General features: G+C 42.5%; 1 protein-coding gene across 4 annotated transcripts in view; it reads left to right on the forward strand.

Annotated features, from left to right (window-relative positions):
- Positions 1-21,262, forward strand: part of LOC137434099 (supervillin) — a 203,458-nt gene that overhangs the window by 113,154 nt on the left and 69,042 nt on the right. For all 4 annotated transcript variants that reach the window (XM_078785767.1, XM_078785769.1, XM_078785768.1 and 1 more), the window contains 2 exons: positions 15,045-15,267; positions 19,465-20,062. In XM_078785767.1, coding sequence (XP_078641893.1) covers positions 15,045-15,267; positions 19,465-20,062 — 821 coding nt within the window. The remainder of the gene's footprint in view (positions 1-15,044; positions 15,268-19,464; positions 20,063-21,262) is intronic.

Raw genomic sequence — 21,262 nt, forward strand, 5'->3', positions numbered from 1 at the left:
CTGACACTCAATCCTACATCCCTTCAGGACACAAATGTCTGGCTGCCTGTTGAAATGCAATCCCAGATTGTCTGGTTTTCCAAAATATTTTTTCATTCACTCGAACTTTACTTGAAATGTAATGTTTTGGAAATCGCATGTAATATGCTTGTAGTTGGCTATTGGACAGCTGCGACTCCAAATGTACCATTTGAAAGCTTGGTGGTGTCTTAATCCTGAACATTACCAGAGTTGCGTTTTAAAGAATATATACATTTAGGATTCAACAATATTGTAACGGTCATGGGGATTATACCAGAATACCTCCAGTGAAACCTGGTTAATTTTTCAGGTCAACATTATGTGGTTTTTCCGAATATACACATTAAGTTTATAAGAATATACACATTGTTTGGTGTTTAAGAATATACACATTGTTTGGTTTATAAGAATGTACACATTGTTTGGTTTCAGAATATACACATTGTTTGGTTTATAAGAATATACACATTGTTGGGTTTTTAAGAATATACACATTGTTTGGTTTCAGAATATACACATTGTTTGGTTTCAGAATATACACATTGTTTGGTTTCAGAATATACACATTGTTTGGTTTCAGAATATACACATTGTTTGGTTTCAGAATATACACATTGTTTGGTTTCAGAATATACACATTGTTTGGTTTCAGAATATACACATTGTTTGGTTTCAGAATATACACATTGTTTGGTTTATAAGAATATACACATTGTTTGGTTTCAGAATATACACATTGTTTGGTTTATAAGAATATACACATTGTTTGGTTTATAAGAATGTACACATTGTTTGGTTTATAAGAATGTACACATTGTTTGGTGTTTAAGAATGTACACATTGTTTGGTTTATAAGAATGTACACATTGTTTGGTGTTTAAGAATGTACACATTGTTTGGTTTTTCAGAATATACACATTGTTTAGTTTATAAGAATATACACATTGTTTGGTTTATAAGAATATACACATTGTTTGGTTTATAAGAATGTACACATTGTTTGGTGTTTAAGAATGTACACATTGTTTAGTTTTTCAGAATATACACATTGTTTGGTGTTTAAGAATGTACACATTGTTTGGTTTATAAGAATGTACACATTGTTTGGTGTTTAAGAATGTACACATTGTTTGGTTTTTCAGAATATACACATTGTTTGGTTTATAAGAATATACACATTGTTTGGTTTATAAGAATGTACACATTGTTTGGTGTTTAAGAATGTACACATTGTTTAGTTTTTCAGAATATACACATTGTTTGGTGTTTAAGAATGTACACATTGTTTGGTTTATAAGAATGTACACATTGTTTGGTTTTTCAGAATATACACATTGTTTGGTGTTTAAGAATGTACACATTGTTTAGTTTTTCAGAATATACACATTGTTTGGTGTTTAAGAATGTACACATTGTTTGGTTTATAAGAATGTACACATTGTTTGGTGTTTAAGAATGTACACATTGTTTGGTTTATAAGAATATACACATTGTTTGGTTTCAGAATATACACATTGTTTGGTGTTTAAGAATGGTACACATTGTTTGGTTTTTCAGAATATACACATTGTTTGGTGTTTAAGAATGTACACATTGTTTGGTGTTTTAAGAATGTACACATTGTTTGGTTTTTGAGAATGTACACATTTTCTTTTTTGAGAATGTACACATTGTTTCTTTTTTGAGACTGTACACATTGTTTCTTTTTTGAGAATGTACACATTTTCTTTTTGAGAATGTACACATTGTTTCTTTTTTGAGAATGTACACATTTTCTTTTTTGAGAATGTACACATTGTTTCTTTTTTGAGAATGTACCCATTGTTTCTTTTTTGAGAATGTACACATTGTTTGGTTTTTATGAATATACAGATTCTTTTATTTATTTTTTAAATTATATACAAATTCCAGGCTCATGGAAGAGCTAGAACACTGAATTGATCAGGCTGCAACAGAACAAATGAAACACCAGAGAGAGGGGGGAGGGCGGGACACCAAAGCAGAGTTGAAGGACAAAATAGAGGGAGACTTGGATAAATAAGCTCGGGATTTGGGGAGGAAAGAGGGTTAGGAGAGGATGCGTGGGTTGGGCAAGATGGATGCAGAAGCAAACCCTCAGGAAGAAATAACAACCTCAGGGATTACCTCAGGAACTTAGAAGTGGGGGAGCTTGTGGAGGGGGTGGTGTTAACGGGTAAAACCAGAATGACCACACTGTAGTCACAACCTACAACACAAAATGTATATTTTTTGTGTCCTCTGTCCACTCAAATCTCATCCTTGCTGTTGAAAGTATTATACAATTTATCTTCAAGGGTCTTCATGGTTTGGTTCAATATAAATTATGAGTCTGACGGACAGCTGGGTCTGGTTTCAGGCAACTAGTACGCCCAATCAGTAGAGTAGCGACAGGAAGGGTCATGTTATTATCCTCTCTGGGGTATATAGATTACAGTAGGTCTTTGCTCGAGCCTCAATAAAGTCAGGGTGTGTTCAGTTACCAAGGTTCTTGAAAAGCGCTCGCCAAGTGGCTTAAGCATTCAAGCAAGCACTCCATTCCTAACTGTTGATTAATGAAAGGCTGACTTCGCAAGCGCTAGATAGCTGCTTGGTAACTGAATAAACCATGGTCTCTTCCCTTTCAGTTGGTGTTATTTCAGGTAATGAAAAAAAAAACATTTCCTCATGGCTCAGCTTCCATTCTCTGACTCATTAACCTTGTTCCATGTCTGATCCATGTCTGTGAATGAATCAGATTAGATAGAGCTGTGTCTGTCCTGTGTTCCCATGTGAATGAATTCCATAGATTAAATCTTGTAAATAATTTAACACTCGACCCAAACAAAGCCAATGGAAATCTGATGCAACAAAGCCAGACAGTATAATCAGCAAATGTCAAATGTGTTAGTCCCACCAGAAAACCAAGATGGCGGCCATATAATTTCATCTTGGCACAATGGTATGTGGAGTTGAGCGACAGATGTGGGTGTGGTCCAGCAGCTGTCCAAACAATGGGTGCACATTTCAAAAATTGACCAACAACAAGAACCCCAACAACATGAACATGAAGCTCTTGTAGGCCTTCGACATGTTGCAAGTTGAAAAAGATCATGGTTTTGGATGGGAGTGATCTGAGATGGTGGGAAACATCTTTAGGAATGTACACATTGTTTGCTTTTTAAGAATGTATTGTTGCGTGGAATGGGGTTGGCGGTCTGTAGCTATACTGTGGTAAGCTTAGTATGGTCCGTGTGTTTCAAGTAGGTCAGATTGCCATGTCACAGGGACATGGCAAAGTAAGTCGTTTGTTGCACATGATGCTGAGAAGGCAGCGTATGTAATTTATAGACAGGTTAGATATCAATTTTGTGGGCGTAAACACCATGTTTGTGGGTGGGGCTAGGTGATTTTGCCATGACAGAGGCTCACATGTCACGTGTGTGAAAGGCCATCACCATCTGTCTGACAAGTGCATGTCAGCCATGTCTGCGTAATGTGCTGTGGTGCAGGAAGTGCCATTGCACAGTTATTTTTATGGGATGGTGCCAGTGCCATTGCCATTGAGAGAGGCAGCTCGGAAATACGCTGTCTGAAGATGTGTATTATTATGATCGAGTAGAAGATTTTCCAGTTTTGAACGGTCAAGTTTTTGCTTTCGTTTTGCTTTTGCCATGGTCTGGAGTACAGAAAAGTGATCGCTGCCTAGACAATCAGCTTAACAGACCAGGTGGGCTCTCATATGTAGCTGACAAAAGCAATTTTTTGGAGAAGATACTCCAACTTTTGTTTTGTATGTAGCGGATGGGACCTGGATTTTTTTTCAAGCCATCCCGACATAGAAAGTACTAACGCATTATCGGGTATTTATTTATTTATTGACTTATTTATTTATGTATTTCTTTTATTTTATTTATTTTTTTATTCCTTCACTCCCAACACTCCAAGTTTCTGAGGTGTATCTCAGAACTAGCTGGGACTTTTGGAATACAATTTTGCATCAACACTATGAATATAAATTATGTGGGATTGACAATTTTTTGACCTTCACCTAATTTTAAGGCAATGACCTATTTTAAGGTCATGACCTAATTATATTAATTTTAACGTTTTTCACCAAAACTCAACTAAGGGCTGTCTGATCAGAACGGAATTGCCCTCTAGATAACGTAAAGGGGCATTTACACTTAATTTTCATCTTACTCCTCTGGCAATATCTTACCCCTACAGATAAAGGTCAAGGTCATATGGCACTCTGAAAAAACGTTTTTTTTGTCATTGCTTAATTTTGCCATTGCCTTCCTGAGTACATCATTCATTCATTCATATATATATATATGTATATATATTGTTACGGATCCGGGGGACGGCACTCCCGTCAGCAAGGGGGGGTTTGATCCCCTTGTCTTGTTAAGCTGGCCATCCGACCGGTCCTGGGGGTATGACGTCATGCCCGGTCAGCGCTGAATAGGTTAGTAGGCCGATTCGTCCTATGATCTAAGTACCAGCGCCTTCTGATACGCAAGGAAATACTCCCGCCCGGGCCGCAGCGTAATTGATGGATTGCGCCGAGCGAAGCGAGCTGCGCCACGGGCCGTTAACAAAAGACTAAACCCGATCGTAAGCGGTTCTGCAGAAATCGTGACACAGATATTCAATAGGGAAAACACGAAGACGATCGGACGAGAAAGAAACCAAAGAATAAAAGGAACAGGTATTTATTAACTATTTACAAAACCAAAGAAACCAAAGGAGAAACGAAAGCAATACACAGAAGAAGAAGAAGACACAGCGCAATTCTAAACAGGCTTACTTATACCCACAGGACAATACAGACAGACTCACACGAATAGGGAATTGCAGGCAGGCATGAATGGCTGGAAGGAGAAGGTTCAGGTGGGACAACAGGGCAGGAAGGTCTGGGCAAATGCGCAGCAGAGAGGTCCGCTCCAGGTTCACAGTTCGGAGCGAGCAGCCGGCGGCCCCGACGTATACAGCTTACACGGCAGGGGCTTCCTGCAGCAGCTCCGCGCAGCTCGTCTCTCCTGCCTTCTCACCGACTCTCCAACTCGTACCTTCTCTGTCAAAACTCTGTTCGTGCCCCCTCACTCATGAACCTCTCCCGCGTCTCTCTGGTGGGGGCCTCGCGCCAAGGGTTTTATATCCACGCCTTGGAACCCTCTCGAACCTACCAGACGTTTCTTGCCACGCCCTTGGAACCCTCTCGAACTCCCGAGATGTTTCTTGCCACGCCCTATCAAGCCATGCCCACCGAGCCCTCTCTGGCTCCACCTTTGATGACGAAGTGGGGCCATGCCCTTCTTCTCCGATCCTGGCCTCATGGGCAATGGAGTTTTGGCGGTGTAATGCCAACGAAACAGCCCAACTGTCACTGGCACTTGGCAGAGGCGATTGGGGATCTGAAAGGGGAACTATCTTATTTGATTGATGCAACGTAGAATCAACTATTGGAAACACAGCCTTACCTGAAACACATACTAATGACATAACTATTGAGAGGTCCTATGGTTCACTACGTGTTGTACATGGACTAACTAAGGTGCAATTTTTAATTAACAGCCAATTAAGGGAACATGTACACAGGGGTTATTTATAAGGGAATTTACTACTAAACTTACATGTGAAGGTTCTAAAAAACCGTAACAATATATATACACTACCGGTCAAAAGTTTTAGAACACCCCAATTTTTCCAGTTTTTATTGAAATTTATGCAGTTTAATGTCTCGATGTACTCTGAAATTAAGCATAGAACAAATAAACAATTGGAGATAAAGAGATCATGGAATCATTTTGTTCAACAAAATGTAATTTAAAATTTTGACTCAGCAAAGTAGCCAACTTTTGCAGATATAACCGCCGAACACACTCGTGGCATTCTTTCTACAATGGAAATCAAATATTGTTCGGGAATTTTTTCCCAACACTGTTGCAGAAGTTCCCACAAATGTGTTGCTTCATGGCCCAGGCAAGCCTCTTTTTCTTATTTTCTATCTCAGCAATGGCTTTCTTACTGCCAATCGACCTGTCAAACCTGCAGCTCGAAGTCTTCTCTTCACAGTTGAAACTGAGACTTGCTTACTTCGACCAGTGTTAAGCTGTGCTTGAAGCTGTTATCCTGTGAGCCGCCTATCACGCAAGCTGTTGACTCTCAGAAACTTGTCTTCTGATTCTGTTGTGGCTTTGGGTCTGCCAGACCTCTTCCTGTCAGAGTTTCCTCTAGTTGTCCAAATAATGCTTCAGATGGTGCAATAACAGTCTGTTCCAAGACTGCATTTATACAGACAGGGGGTTTGTAATCAAGTAATCGGCAGAGGTTGGGACACCTGTAGGGATTGTTTGCATCAACTTTCAAGGCTGAATTTACTTACATTGCTGCAGAACAGCTGTAAGGTGTTAACCCATTACTTGTTCCCTGAAGAAGGCCTTTTTTTTTTTTTTTACAATAGAGCTGCAATTTACATTATTTTCCCGTTTTTGCTAACCTAAACTTTTTTTTAAACCTCGAGCAGGTTAAACCTTTGTACCCTTAACCTTTGTACCCTTTCAGGTTATTCACTGGACATTAAACTGTGTAAATTTCAAAAAAACTGGAAAATTGAGGTGTTCTAAAACTTTTGAACGGTAGTATATATATATATATTGTTACGGGACCGCGGCGAGGATGTTGTTTGCCGAGCAGATGGCCGCCGCGCCCGAACAGTTACCCCGACTAACCCGATTCCTGAACGTTGGCCGAATCGCGCCACAGATATTCAATGGGGAAAAGACTAAAATGAAGGATGTAAAGAAGAAAGAAAGGCAAAGGGTAAGAAATACAAATATGATTTATTTACTATTTACACAATTGAAAGAAACCAAGGAAGAAGGAAGGATAAGAAATAAAATACAGAAGAGGCAAGGTGACACAGTGAAATTTACTAGCTTATCTAAACAGGCTTAACTTATACCCTGGACAGAACAAACAAAGACGGACTCACACGGGGAATTGCAGAGTGGATTGGCTGGAAGGAGGTGGGTGGCTGGAGGGGGAGGAAGGCACGGAGCTGGCTGGAGCTTGATCCCGCACGGGACGTCGGGCTGGACCTCGACGGCCGCCGATGCCACCGATCCTGTCGTGTGCGCGGGGTAACGGGTCGGAGCTGCTTGGTGGAGCCAATTGGTGGAGGAAACGAGCCAACGCTGCTGGTGGAGCCAACGCTGCTGGTGGGGGGTCTGGCGTGACGGGTCCTCTCTCCCTCTCTCAACTCGCAGGACTCTCTTTTCTCTCTCTTAGTCCAACTGCGCACTTCTTTCCTCTCCCTTAGTCCAACTGCGCACTTCTTTCCTCTCCCTTAGTCCAACTGCGCACTTCTTTCCTCTCCCTTAGTCCAACTACTTCAAGGCTTTCGCACGCGCTCTTTATAGCGCCTCAGGCGATCAAGCCGCTGGTGTCCAGGACACGCCCATCGGTGAGCTCGCCTCGGCCCTGATTGGTCGGCGCGGCCCTCTGGCTCCACCCTTGATGACGAGGGGCGGGCACGCCCAGGATTCGGCAGCTCCTCCCCCTTCTTCTCCGAGCCGACCTCGTGGCGAATGGAGTCGCGGAGGGAACAGTTGGCAATTGTTGGAAGGGGAATGTGAATGAAAGGGGGATCTACTCTTATTTCACTTGGTGCAATGGAGTATTTAAATTAATGGAAGACACAGCCTTACACTAAAACACATAATAAGGATATAACTACTGAACAGGGATATATGGTGTCCTTCGTGTATGTTTTATGGAATTAACTACGGGAACGCCCTTTGACCTTTATACAACAACAGATGCAGGAAGGAGGGTGACATTTTACAACAATTCATTACACAACAATAAAAAAAACAACATTCTCATATCCACAACTATATATATATATATATATATATATATATATATATATATATATATATCACACACACATATATACACACAGTCACGTGAAAAAGTAAGTGCACCCCATGTAAAGTTTTGACTTTTTCAACATACAGACTTGGCATTTAATATGGAATATTTTTTTTTTCTGGACTTGGGTTTACTTTCTTAACTCAGTATATCAATCTGGTGAGTTTCTTTTACACTTTGGTGATTTATTTGTTAAAAGAACCATGTCACTGATTGTTTGTCGCAGCAAGAAGTCAACAACAGGATTATATCACAGGTGGCGTGGCAAAATGTACGGACAGGTGCATTTGATGATTGGCTTCACAGTCGGATATACAAGGGTTGTTGCGTTCTGTATTAGTGGAAAACAACTGCTGCACGTCTCCAAAAGTTATTGCCGCTTCCTCTGGAGATGGTCCGTCAACTCGACAATGCTGTTTGTCATGGAGTGGTGGCTTTACGAAATTATGGCATGAAACAGCATGCTATTGCTCGGCAGTATGGCATCACTCAAGGTCAGGTGTCAAAGATCCTGAAACGAAATGCTCAGAGGGGTGTCCCTACTCCAATACCGAGGCCAGGACGTCCCGGCAGAACCACAAGGAGCGATGATCGCCAGCTGCACCGGTTAGTCCGCAATGGCCGTACCAAGTCAGCTAATCGGCTTGGGGCTGAGTGGCAGCAACTGACATGTGCCTGTATCCAGAAGGCTAGTCAACCAACGACTCGTTCAAGCAGGCTATCGTGCCAGGCATCCCCTGAGAAAGCCACGCCTGACCAGACAACACCGCCAGCGCCGATTGCAGTGGGCCAGAGAGCACCGTCAATGGCAGCCAGGACACTGGAATCACGTGATCTTCAGTGACGAGTCTAGATTTCTGGTCTATCGTCAAGATGGCCACGTCCGAGTGTGCAGACAAGTGCATGAAGCCGACAACAAAGATTGTATAGTGCCAAGAGTCCAAGCTGGAGGTGGTGGGGTGACCGTTTGGGCTGCTTTTCATGCAGGGGGCAAAACTGACCTGGTCGTTCTGAATGGAAACCTGAACCAGTTCAAGTGCAGAGCCATTCTGGAAGAAACATTGATTCCATTTGCTCGTGCAGCCTTTCGAGGAAACTTTGTCTTCCAAGATAACAATGCACGGCCTCATCGTGCTCGCATGATCCAACACTTTCTTGCTGACCGTGGTGTAGAGCATATGGAGTGGCCTGCCATGTCCCCGGATATGAATCTGATAGAGAACTTGTGGGCAGAATTAACGCGTCAAATCGACCACTTGGACCAGCAGCCGACCTCTGCGCATGAATTGCAGCAGGCTATTGCCACTGCATGGCAAGCGATTCCTGTCCAAACCTTGGCAAATCTCGTGAACAGCATGCCTCAACGTGTACGTGCTCTCCTGAATGCTCGTGGGGGTTACACGAAGTACTGAACTGTAATTTTACTGTCCGTAATCCCAGTCGTAATTTAACTTTTGTTTTTGTTTAAAAAAAATTTGCCTAATGTGCAAAATAAAGAGATACTTCTGGAAAACGTACAGAAGTTTAACACAGTACTGTCCATGAATTGAGTTCGATATCAGTTTACATCACTTTCAAGGATCAATTTATTTGTTTCGAAATGTCAAATGTGGTTTTTGTTTCTTTTAAAGGTCACATTAACAAAATCTAGAATAATTTCAACATAATTACAATGAACTTTTGGTTCTAAGACATCTTGAAAAGTAAGTTCACCCCCACAAAAAAAATATTCCATATTAAATGCCAAGTCTGTATTTCAACATACAGCTATTTGATCTTCATTTCAACAATATTGAAAGATAAAGGTGATATAATATAACAAATATCATGAAACATTTACATTTTGTAGTCCATTGTATAATTTAAATAAACATAAATGCAAATTTCGCATGTGGAAAAAGTAAGTACACCGTTGGCTCTAATAGGTGGTGCAGCCTCCTTTGGCAGAAACGACCTCAATTACGCGTTTCTTTTAACTGTCTACCAGTCTCTGACATCGACTGGGAGAATTCTTTGCCCACTCCTCCATGCAGAATTATTTCAGCTGTGCGATGTTTGAGGGGTTTCTTGCATGCACAGCTCGTTTCAAATCCCCCCACAACATCTCGATGGGATTTAGATCCGGGCTTTGACTTGGCCATTCCAGAACCCTCCATTTCTTTCTTTTCAGCCATTCCTGGTGGATTTACTGGTATGTTTAGGGTCATGGTCATGTTGCAAGGTCCACCTTCGGTTGAGCTTCAACTTTTCGAACAGATGGCCTCACATTATCCTCAAGCACCCTCTGGTACAATGAAGAATTCATCGTGGAGTATATGATGGTGAGCTGCCCAGGCCCTGATGCTGCAAAGCTGCCCCAAACCATAATATTTCCACCACCATGCTTTACAGTTGGTATCAGGTTCTTGTGGTCAAATGCTGTCTTTGGTTTTTGCCAAACATGTCTTCTGGAACTGTGGCCAAATAGCTCTACCTTTGACTCAACTGTCCAGAGCACATTATTCCAGAAGTGCTGGTCTTTGCCTAGGTGTTCATTGGCAAACTTTAGTCTTGCCCTGATGTTCTTTCTGGACAGCAAAGGTTTCCTCCTGGCACACCTCCCATGTAGATCAAATTTGTGCAGCCTCGTTCTAATGGTAGACTCGTGCACTTTGACATCAACAGTGGCAAGAGCTACATGTGGGTCCCGTGATGACATTCTGGGGTTCTTCGAGACTTCTTTCAGCATCTTGCGGTCTGCTCTCGGGCTGAACTTGCTGGGGCGGCCTGGCCTGAACAAGTTGGCAGTTGTTTGGAATCTTCTCCTCTTGTGGATGATCTTCCGGACAGTCTAATGATTGATTTCAAATTGTTTGGAGATCTTTTTAAATCCCTTCCCAGACTCGTAGGCATCTATAACCTTCTTTCTGAAGGCCTCAGAGAGCTCTTTTGATCTAGGCATAGTGACGCCACACACTTCAACAACAAAGAGCAAACCAAACTAAATATGTGAGGTTTAAATAAGACATGTTCCTCCAAGATCCTCTCTAACGATGTTCTAATCATTTGCACCTGAGCTGGTGCACCTGATTCTAATTTTAGGTATTTGAAGTAGTGATAAATGTAGGGGTGTACTTACTTTTTCCACATGCGAAATTTGCATTCATGTTTATTTAAATTATACAATGGACTACAAAAGGTAAATGTTTCATGATATTTGTTATATTATATCACCTTTATCTGTCAATATTGTTGAAATGAAGATCAAATAGCTGTATGTTGAAATATGTTGAAAAAGTCAAATCTTTACATGGGATGTACTTACTGTTTCACGTGACTATATACAGACTTGGCATTTAATATGGAATTTTTTTTTTGTCTTGACTTGGGTTTACTTTCTGAACTCAGTGTATCAATCTGGTGAGCCTCTTTTACGCTTCGGTGATTTCTTTGTTGAAAGAACCATGTCACTGATTGTCTGTCGCAGCAAGAAGTCAATAACAGGATTATATCACAGGTGGCGTGACAAAATGTACGGACAGGTACATTTGACGATTGGCTTCACAATCGGGGAAAAAAGGGTTGTGTTCTGTATCAGTGGAAAACAACTGCTGCACATCTACAAAAGTTATTGCCGCTTCCTCTGGGGATGGTCCGTCTACTCGACAATGCTGTTTGTCATGGAGTGGTGGCTTTACGAAATTCCGGCATGAAACAGCGTGCTATTGCTCAGCAGTATGGCATCACTCAAGGTCAGGTGTCAAAGATCCTGAAACGAAATGCTCAGAGGGGTGTCCCTACTCCAATACCGAAGCCAGGATGTCCCCGCAGAACCACAAGGAGGGATGATCGCCAGCTGCACCGGTTAGTCAGCAATGGCCGTACCAAATCGGCTAATCGGCTTCGGGCTGAGTGGCAGCAACTGACAAATGTGCCTGTATCCAGAAGGCTAGTCAACCAACGACTGGTTCAAGCAGGCTATCGTGCCAGGCATCCCTTGAGAAAGCCACGCCTGACCAGACAACACCACCAACGCCGATTGCAGTGGGCCTGAGAGCACCGTCAATGGCAGCCAGGACACTGGAATCACGTGATCTTCAGTGACGAGTCTAGATTTCTGGTCTTTCATCAAGATGCCTGCGTCCGAGTGCGCAGACAAGTGCATGAAGCCTACAATGAAGATTGTATAGTGCCAAGAGTCAAAGCTGGAGGTGGTGGGGTGACCGTTTGGTCTGCTTTTCATGCAGGGGGCAAAACTGACCTGGTTGTTCTGAATGGAAACTTGAACCAGTTCAAGTACAGGGCCATTCTGGAAGAAACATTGCTTCCATTTGCTCGTGCAGCCTTTCGAGGAAACTTTGTCTTCCAAGATGACAATGCACAGCCTCATCGTGCTCGCATGATCCAACACTTTCTTGCTGACCGTGGTGTAGAGCATATGGAGTGGCCTGCCATGTCCCCGGATATGAATCCGATAGAGAACTTGTGGGCAGAATTAACGCGTCAAATCGACAACTTGGACCAGCAGGCTACCTCTGTGCATGAATTGCAGCAGGCTATTGTTACTGCATGGCAAGCGATTCCTGTCCAAACCTTGGCAAATCTCGTGAACAGCATGTCTCAACGTGTACGTGCTCTCCTGAATGCTCGTGGGGGTTACATGAAGTACTGAACTGTAATTTTACTGTCCGTAATTCCAGTCGTAATTTAACTTTTGTTTTTGTTAAAAAAATTTTGGCTAATGTGCAAAATAAAGAGATACTTCTGGAAAACGTAGAGAAGTTTAACACCGTACTGTCCTTGAATTGAGTTCGATATCAGTTTACATCACTTTCAAGGATCAATTTATTTGCTTTGAAATGTCAAGTGTTGTTTTTGTTTCTTTTAAAGGTCACATTAACAAAATCTAGAATAATTTCAACATAATTCCAATGAACTTTTTGTTCTCGGTCATCTTGAAAAGTAAGTTCACCCCCACAAAAAAAATATTCCATATTAAATGCCAAGTCTTTATTTCCACACACATATATATCAAAGACTGCTTGGCCTTCCACAATATGTTCTTGCATCATGATGTTGTACTTGCACTGAAGTTATGCACTTGATATTTGATTAGTGTACTTGACCCAATTTTTTGGATTGTGATCCAATTAACAAAACAACACTTTTGATCAAACTTGAATAACTATCCTCAGATTTACATGATGTTGAGTTTTATGGATAGATTGTAGATGGAGACACATTTTCTTAATTCACAATCTATCCATAAATGTTGAAGGTCAAGGTGGTCATATGGTGGTCCAAAAAAAAAACATGGTCATCATTGGATTGTGATTCAAGGGCAAGTCGCAAGCGATCGCCAAGGATACGCCTCCTCCAATAGGGGAGGCTTATTGCTTTGTGATCACAGCTCTCTAGTTGTTATTGATCAACAACAACAAACAACAGGCATTTTAAGGCCATTTTCCCTGCAAGAGCGGGGGTTAGCCTTGCGGTCCCCATGACAATCTTCTCCATTTTGCACTATTTTCTGCATCTCCCCTTGTTAACCCCCTTGCCCGCATTTCTTCTTCGACCATCTTTAACCAAGTCTTTCTCGGTCTTCCCCGTCCTCTACTTCCTTCTACATTCATTTCCATCACTCTTCTCAACCAGTCACTTTCATCCTTCCTCAACACATGACCAAACCATCTCAACCTGTTTCTCTTCACAGCATCCATCACAGGCTCTATTCCCATCATCTTTCGCAATTCATCATTTGTCTTCCTCTCTCTCAACGATACTCCACACATCCACCGAATCATTCGCATTTCCACCCTTTCCAGCCTTCGTTGCTGCTCTACGTTCATTACCCATGTCTCGCTCCCATAAATCATAACACTTCTCACACATGCAGCATATACCTTTCCCTTCAGCTTCAACGACACTCCCCCCCTCATCAGCACGCCACTCAGTTCCCAAAACTTCTTCCATGCACATCTCACTCCAGCAACCGTTGCCGAGTCTGATCCACCTTCTCCATTCAGCATGTCTCCGAGGTAACAAAATGTTTTCACACCTTCCAGCTTCACGCCGTCTCCAAGATCCAACTCAACATTTCCTCCATCTGCAGCTCCCTCTGTGCACACCTTACACTTGAATGTAGCTGCCACACTGGATAATGACCCTCTCAAACCACTACATTTTTGATGAACACACTCAGCGCACATTGTACATTGAATGGAGTTCACTCCGACACCCTTCCTGCACACAGCACACGGCCACTTCCCAGTTCTTTCCACCTCACCACATGCTTTACCACTTGCCATCACCTTCGTTTTTCCGATATTCACCTTCAGACCTTTTGTCTCCATACATTCCTTCCACTTGTTCATCTTCTCCTTCAGTCCATCCATACTTTCTGCAATCAACACCAGATCATCTGCATACAACAACTCCCATTGTAAACCCTCCTTTACGTTCTGAGCCAGCACCTCCATCACAGCTACAAATAGTAGTGGACTTCGTACCGACCCCTGATGCACTCCCACCTTCACCTCCAACTCACCACTGTTCCCGTCCTTCGTCCTTACAGCTGTGTGCGCTCTTTTGTACATTGCCATCACTACTCTGATCAACCATTCCTCCACTCCTAATTTCCTCAATGCCTATGGCACTACTTTTTGTGCATCTCTAGTTGTTATGTATCACAGCTGTCTAGTTGTTATTGATTGCAGTTCATGGAGCTGAAACATGTTTTCAAAAAATTAAAAAGGAATTGGCCAATGAATCCAAAGGAGTACACTATCAAGCTTGTCACCATTTGTCACCATTTGCCACTCAGTCCAAGGGATGGCACCAGTAGCTCCACAGAAAAGGCACTTGTATGTGGCATAAATGTGATTAACTCGAGCTGTGCAACCATTTGGTGAAATGGCAATGATCGTGTAGAATAAATTGCAAAATGTCAAAGGTTAAAGGTGCTTTGATGCCTCTTGGTTTCTCATTGAGCAGGTGCATTGTGCAGCTTGTGTGTGAGAACATCTTTCTTTGTACATCTGTTTGGCTGATCGATGGCTTAATGTACACATTTCAATGCGTGTTTTGTGTTGATTGTGTTTTCTTAGGTTTCTAGACCGCAAAGCAGGACTGAATGTGGTAAAAAGTGTGACAGGTGAGGACAGCAAACAGAGAGCAAGGAATCCACTGTGGAGATCTTCCTCATCTGCCAACGCTATTGAGCTTGGTCCTGGGTTAACTGTGTGTAGCCATCGCAGTGCAACGCGGCATTCCAGGGATCGTACACGCTTCCACACCCAACCAGCTTTCAGTCTTACAGAGCAACAGCAGGTCAGCTTTAATTGTTAAAAACCAAAATTATTTATTTGGACTCTTCAATTTCACTGACTTGCACGTTTGAGGTTTGTAAATGTTCCATTCCTGTATTATGAAGTGCATGCACACTCCTTCCATTGATTTATATGCAGCATCTGGCTGCTGGTTGCCGCATTCTGGGAGCACATATGTGCACAGTGTCGACTCAATAGGTTATTACCGGAATTTATGATTTGTTCAGGGTGGCACTGGCAATCGCCTCTTTGTGAAAGACACCGTGGGGCCTTCATCATCCACCATTAAATGTTGACAGGACACCCAGCTAAATTTCTCATCTGGTGTATGGTATCCACATCGATAGTGTCCTGCCTGTGAAGCAACAGGATGATAGTTTTATATCAGGAAATTTGACACAGGAGGAAACTATTTGACCCATCATGGCTGCATTCCATCAACATCAAATTAATTCACTTAGTTTATCTATTTAATTTCATGGTGGGATGGGTGTGGATATATATATATATATACACAAAGAATTAAGTTAAGCACCCCCCCCCCGTTTTTTTACAACCTCGCACATTACAAGGTTGTTGTCGTCAAAACAGTGTAATATACCCATGATATTGCTATATTTTCTGGAGAAGTGATATTATGGTCACATAAAAACATAACAATCATGCCGTTTTCAATATTTTATTCTGAATAATTTAAGGTGAAATTTATTGGGAATTTTAGGCATATTTTCACCTCAATTTAAGTATGGAGCTATAGGTCCATCACGGACAGTGTGGATGACGTTTATGTTTTCTAACGTACAGTCATTGTTCTGAGAAGACCTCTAGCGATCTTTGCGTCAATAACGTGTGTAGGACCCACGTGATCGGATCACTGACTCAACCCTACGTCTCATAGACCCTGTAAGCCGTCGTATGCGTTGCTGTGGCAGGCTGTTCCATTCCCGATGTAATGCACGTTCCAATTCATCCAGATTGGCTATTGGAGGGACCATCGTCGCAATTTGTCGTCCCAACATGTCCCAAACGAATATATATTAGGGGGTGCTTAACTTAATTCTTTGTGTAGGGGTGCTTAACTTAATTCTTTGTGTATATATATATATATAAACTCAACTTAACATCAAAATAAACTTATCAAATCTTTAGAAGGACACTCATTGAAATCCTCCACGCAAAAATGAAAAATATTTGAACACAGAGGTAAAGTTCAGCTATCTTTACTAAACACATGTCAATAAACGAGAGGTTGCCACAATCACAAAAAGCATGAACATCACAAGGGGTGGTCTAACAAAAGTCACAGCACTGCAACACAAAGGCACGCACCTGAATACAGTCAAAACAAAATGACACAGGAATGCACCCAACACTCCTAACAGTCAAGGACAGAATGACAGCAGTCCTCAATATCGTGTGTGTCCTCCCTGAGCTGTGATGCAGGCTGTACACCTCCGACGCATGCTCTGTACCAGGCGTCTGATGCAGTCCTGGGGAAGTCTGTCCCACTTCTCCTGCAAACCTTGAATGAGCATTTGCCGATTGACAGCCGTTGATGTCTTCGATGCAAGACATCGACCAAGCTAATCCCACAAATGCTCAATGGGATTGAGGTCAGTGGAATAAGGCATCCAAGGCATCACTTCAACACCCTGTTCCTGGAGGAAGTTGGTGGTCAGGCGAGCAGCATGGGGTCGAGCGTTGTCCTGCTGGAAAACTGCGATGTCAGGATGAGCCTGGAGAAATGGCAGCAGATGAGGTCTCAAAACTTCATTTACATAATGCTAAAAAGTGAGATTGCCTTCAATGATGACCAGAGGTGTCCTGAAACGGGTGGAAATGCCGGCCCATACCATCACACTTGGTCCTCCCCAACGATTGATCTGGCGAATACAGCATGATGCATACCTTTCCCCACCTCTGTGCCATACTCGTTGACACCCATCAGCAGCATGGAGGCAAAATCTGGACTCGTCGCTGAACAAGACTGCACTCAACTGTTGCTGTGTACAGCGGTGATGCTGCAGACACCATCTTAGTCTGTTCCGCCGATGCACTGCGTCCAACACTGGACCTCTGCAAGGACGTCTTGCCACCAGGCCCCAACTTCTCAAGCACCTCCGCACAGTAGAGACACTGATGCGGTTGTTGTGGCGACCTTTTTTCACTGCAGCTGTTTGCATCACAGGGTGGAAACAATCACGAAGATGCTGCAGCACAATCCAGCGGTCTTTGTTTGAGGTGGTTACCCGTGGTCTTCCTCTTCGTGGACCATCATTCACAGTTCCAGTTTCACCGTAACACCTGGCCAGGTTGGAAATTGCAGGCTGTGAGCAGCCAAGACGTTGGGCAATTGTTCGCTGGCTTACACCAGCCTCAAGCATCCCAATTGCCCTTAAACGTTGTTCAGATGTCAGGCGTAGCATCTGAATTTTATTCTTGTTTTCCCTTTCAGAAGCCTCTAGAGTGACTATAGAAAGCAGTAAATGAATGTCTAACCACGAAAACTGAAGGATTTCATTATGAGGGTCATTATTTAAAGGGAAAGATCCCTATACAGAACCACTCAAGCATGCCATTGCTGATCAACCAGGTGATTGAAGTGAAGTTCCAGTTACATAATCAGCCATTACAATTGAAGAAACGTGTTTGTAAATCTGTGCATTCCAAAAAATGAAAGTGATAAGTTTATTTTGATGTTCAGTTTATATATATATAATATTTTAAATCTGTTTTCATATTTTGGAGTAGGGTGTGTGCTGCCAGTGAATGTTTGGAGTTGGGGTAAAAAGCAGGAATCTGAGGAAACTATCAAGTGTGAGCCAAAAAAAAAAGAAATATAACAAACTATTGCCATGGTGACAAACAGGTGGAGTTGGTACATTCGGATAAAAGACATTTGGTGGGAATTAAATGATAAAAGAGCATGAATCAAAAATGGGATCCAGCATGAGTTGCTAGCTTGAAGAATTGCAAAGAAGGGCAAAATTGATGTACTCAGGAAGGCAATTTCCATAAATGGTAGAGCAGATAACAAAATTACGCAGGTATGTGAACAAGCACCATATTGTTTGATGAATGTGGACAATGCTGTGGAGTTGGCCTTGCGTCGTCGAGCTGATTATTGTGAACACTGATGGTATGAGATAAAGTTTGTTGAAAGCAGGCTCCTAACCTCCCTGCAATGTGCACCGCACCGAGCAGGCCCTGCGAGCCTCTCACATTGCTGGAAGATGCCAATAATAGGCAAGGCCTTGGGATCAAATATGCACTGACGACCTTTTTGCTGCAACAGCATTTGCAAAACATCGACAGAGCCAAAATACCACTCCCTATTATGCTTGAGTCTTGCAGATTGTTTATCCTTCTTTATCACATTCTGATTCCTCCATTTCATTTCCTTCTCTTGTCAATTGAAAATACCAGTTATGCGGAGCATCAGGTTCATTTTGCTTGCCTTCAGCATTCTCTGGTCTGCCTTTGCAATATGTGGAGTAGCCATTCGACGATTGCAATGCAGGTTGCTCGAGTTTCTCACACATATAATGTTGTGGTCCTGTCTCGCTTTGTTTCCCAATTAATTTAATTAAATCAACGAATCCCTGTGCAAGCCGTTATGTTACGTTGCCAACATATCGCTGCTTTGATGATGTCACTGGCCCAATGTAATTACTATAAAACTGCCTCTGAGAACATTTATGACCGGAATAACATGGCAAAAGGTATTATCATTCCCTTCGGTGAAGGCTTGTGGTTTACGTTTTCTCTTGCATCGTTTGAAATGTCTAATTACAAATATAAAAGCATTGGCAGTTTTTGCTGCTTGTCGTTTGTATTACGTTTGCATTATTACCATACTGTGGCTGAGGGTATCTTGCATAAAACAGGCCATTTTGAACATTTCACTGAGAGAGTGCGGGAGTGTGTTTATCACACATGGCTTTAATTTTGTGCTTTATCACAGTTTGCAGAGAACATCACCACATTGTTCTGTCCTGGATTATCTCTCTGCCCGCATGCTTCTCTTCCTGGTGCAACAAATCTCTGTGTACAATGCCCCTCCACCTCCTCCTCCCCCTCCGCCGCCTCCTCCCTCTCCTTTCCCCCTCCCCGCTCACACACTCCTTCACTCATCTAACTGTCTCTGCCTGTTCATTTTTAACAGGCATGCTTACTTTATTCCTCTTTCACATTCTAGGTTGGCTGCACCACAGATTTCACTGGAGAAGACAATCTGATAACCGTCCCTGGTCCTTTGACCCGTACATCCTCCACGCCTGGATCCCAGTTTGGATTGCACGTTGGCCACATGGACAACCAAACGGGGTTGGACACACCCAGCTTCGTGGAAGGCCATGGGTATAGGGAAGGCGTTGCCACAGACTTGGAGAAAGCATATGGTGAACGAGAAACTTCACGGACGGTGATGGAGACCTGTGAGCTAAAAGCCTCCAGCGTCACATTGGAAAAACCTTTGGAGTATGAACCAGCTTCGGAAAGCACGCTTGAAGAACCTGCACCGAGGAGAAATGTTGAGATTGCGTTTGAAAAGGAGGCCACATCACCACCTGCACAGCCAATAATGGCTGACCTGTGTATAGGTGATATGGTCGAAGGAATGGTGAAGTCAGAGCAAGTGAGAGAAACTGACCTTTGGCTGAATTCAAAGACAGCCAGGAGCCAAACTAAAATGGAGGAAGAGAGATTGGCAGGTGAATGTGAGCTGCTGCCCGACAACAACGGGAACAATGCGGTGGTGGACGGCAATATCAAGTTTGTGTCACCACCTGAACAAGGTAAGAGCAGATAAGGTTAACTCATTCCTATCAAGCCATTCATATTTTCTTCACTCCTAAAATAATTTACCATCAAGGAAGTATTTACTGTACATTATTGTGCTGCCATGGTGAAGAACGTGAGCAGGATAACTTGCACTCGGTCATGTTGGTATTTGCTTGTTTATAATGTATTTTTTTTATGTTCAATTCTGTTTTCTGTTCTTCTTTGGATGTATTTTCAACCCTTGATTCGCTTTCCCTTGAACGGGATCCTCGTTTGGTTTTGTTATCAAAGCTGCTCCCATTGTCCTGAGCTCTTTGCTCTGTTTATGATGTCGATGCAGGAGATCTTGCGTGGTTTGTGCAGCTCTCAAACATGTTCATCCTGAGCTCAATTTGTTGGCTCATTCAGTAGTAATCTGCAGTTAAGCTTAAAGAGCATGTATTCTCGTTTACTTGATGAATGGGACGATATAGTGGGAAATACATTTTTATCAGAGCATTCCTGAGACGCTTGAGATTTACTGCTGCCTCCTCCTGAAAGATGGTCTCATTTGAGCACAACATGGCTGGCAGCCTGCTTTGTGTCCGTCTGGTTAAAATAGCACGTACGTTGCTTTGTTTTGTGCACTCGTGTGACATGTATTCGATTTACATGAGGTTCAGTCACCCAAGAAAAACACTGAAGCTGCGTCTTGGACTGCGGCTGATGCAACTTTATTGCCTTTGAAAAAGTTCATTATTTTTATGTTGAAGTTTGTTGCCTTGCAAGAGATAAACATTGAATAAATTGTGTGTGCATATTTTGGCCTCGTTTTTACACGAAAAGATGGAGGTGTGTTATTAGCCTCCATTAGACTTGGTCCGAAATGGGGGCTGATGGATTGGGTCTCGTCCATCCGCGCGTGCGTGCGTCTGCAAACATATCTCGGAGATGTACGAACCAATTTTGTTCATACTTGACAAAAAGACAATACATGATGGTATACATATGCATTTCACTTTGTTTCACGATACGATCAAAGATGACCGACCAACGGCCATTTTTGTTGTAAACAAATGCAATGTTGAACATGTCATCAACCATGTCTCGGACAAGCATTTACTAATGTTGTTCAAACTTGACAGATAAATGAATGATGGCTTAAAAATGCACGTCATTGTTTTTCGAGATCATATCCAAGATGGCCGACTGGTGGCCATTTTGTTACTTAAACA

Source organism: Myxine glutinosa, chromosome 10 (assembly GCF_964187855.1).
Source record: "Myxine glutinosa chromosome 10, kmMyxGlut1.1, whole genome shotgun sequence".
NCBI lineage: Eukaryota > Metazoa > Chordata > Myxini > Myxiniformes > Myxinidae > Myxine > Myxine glutinosa.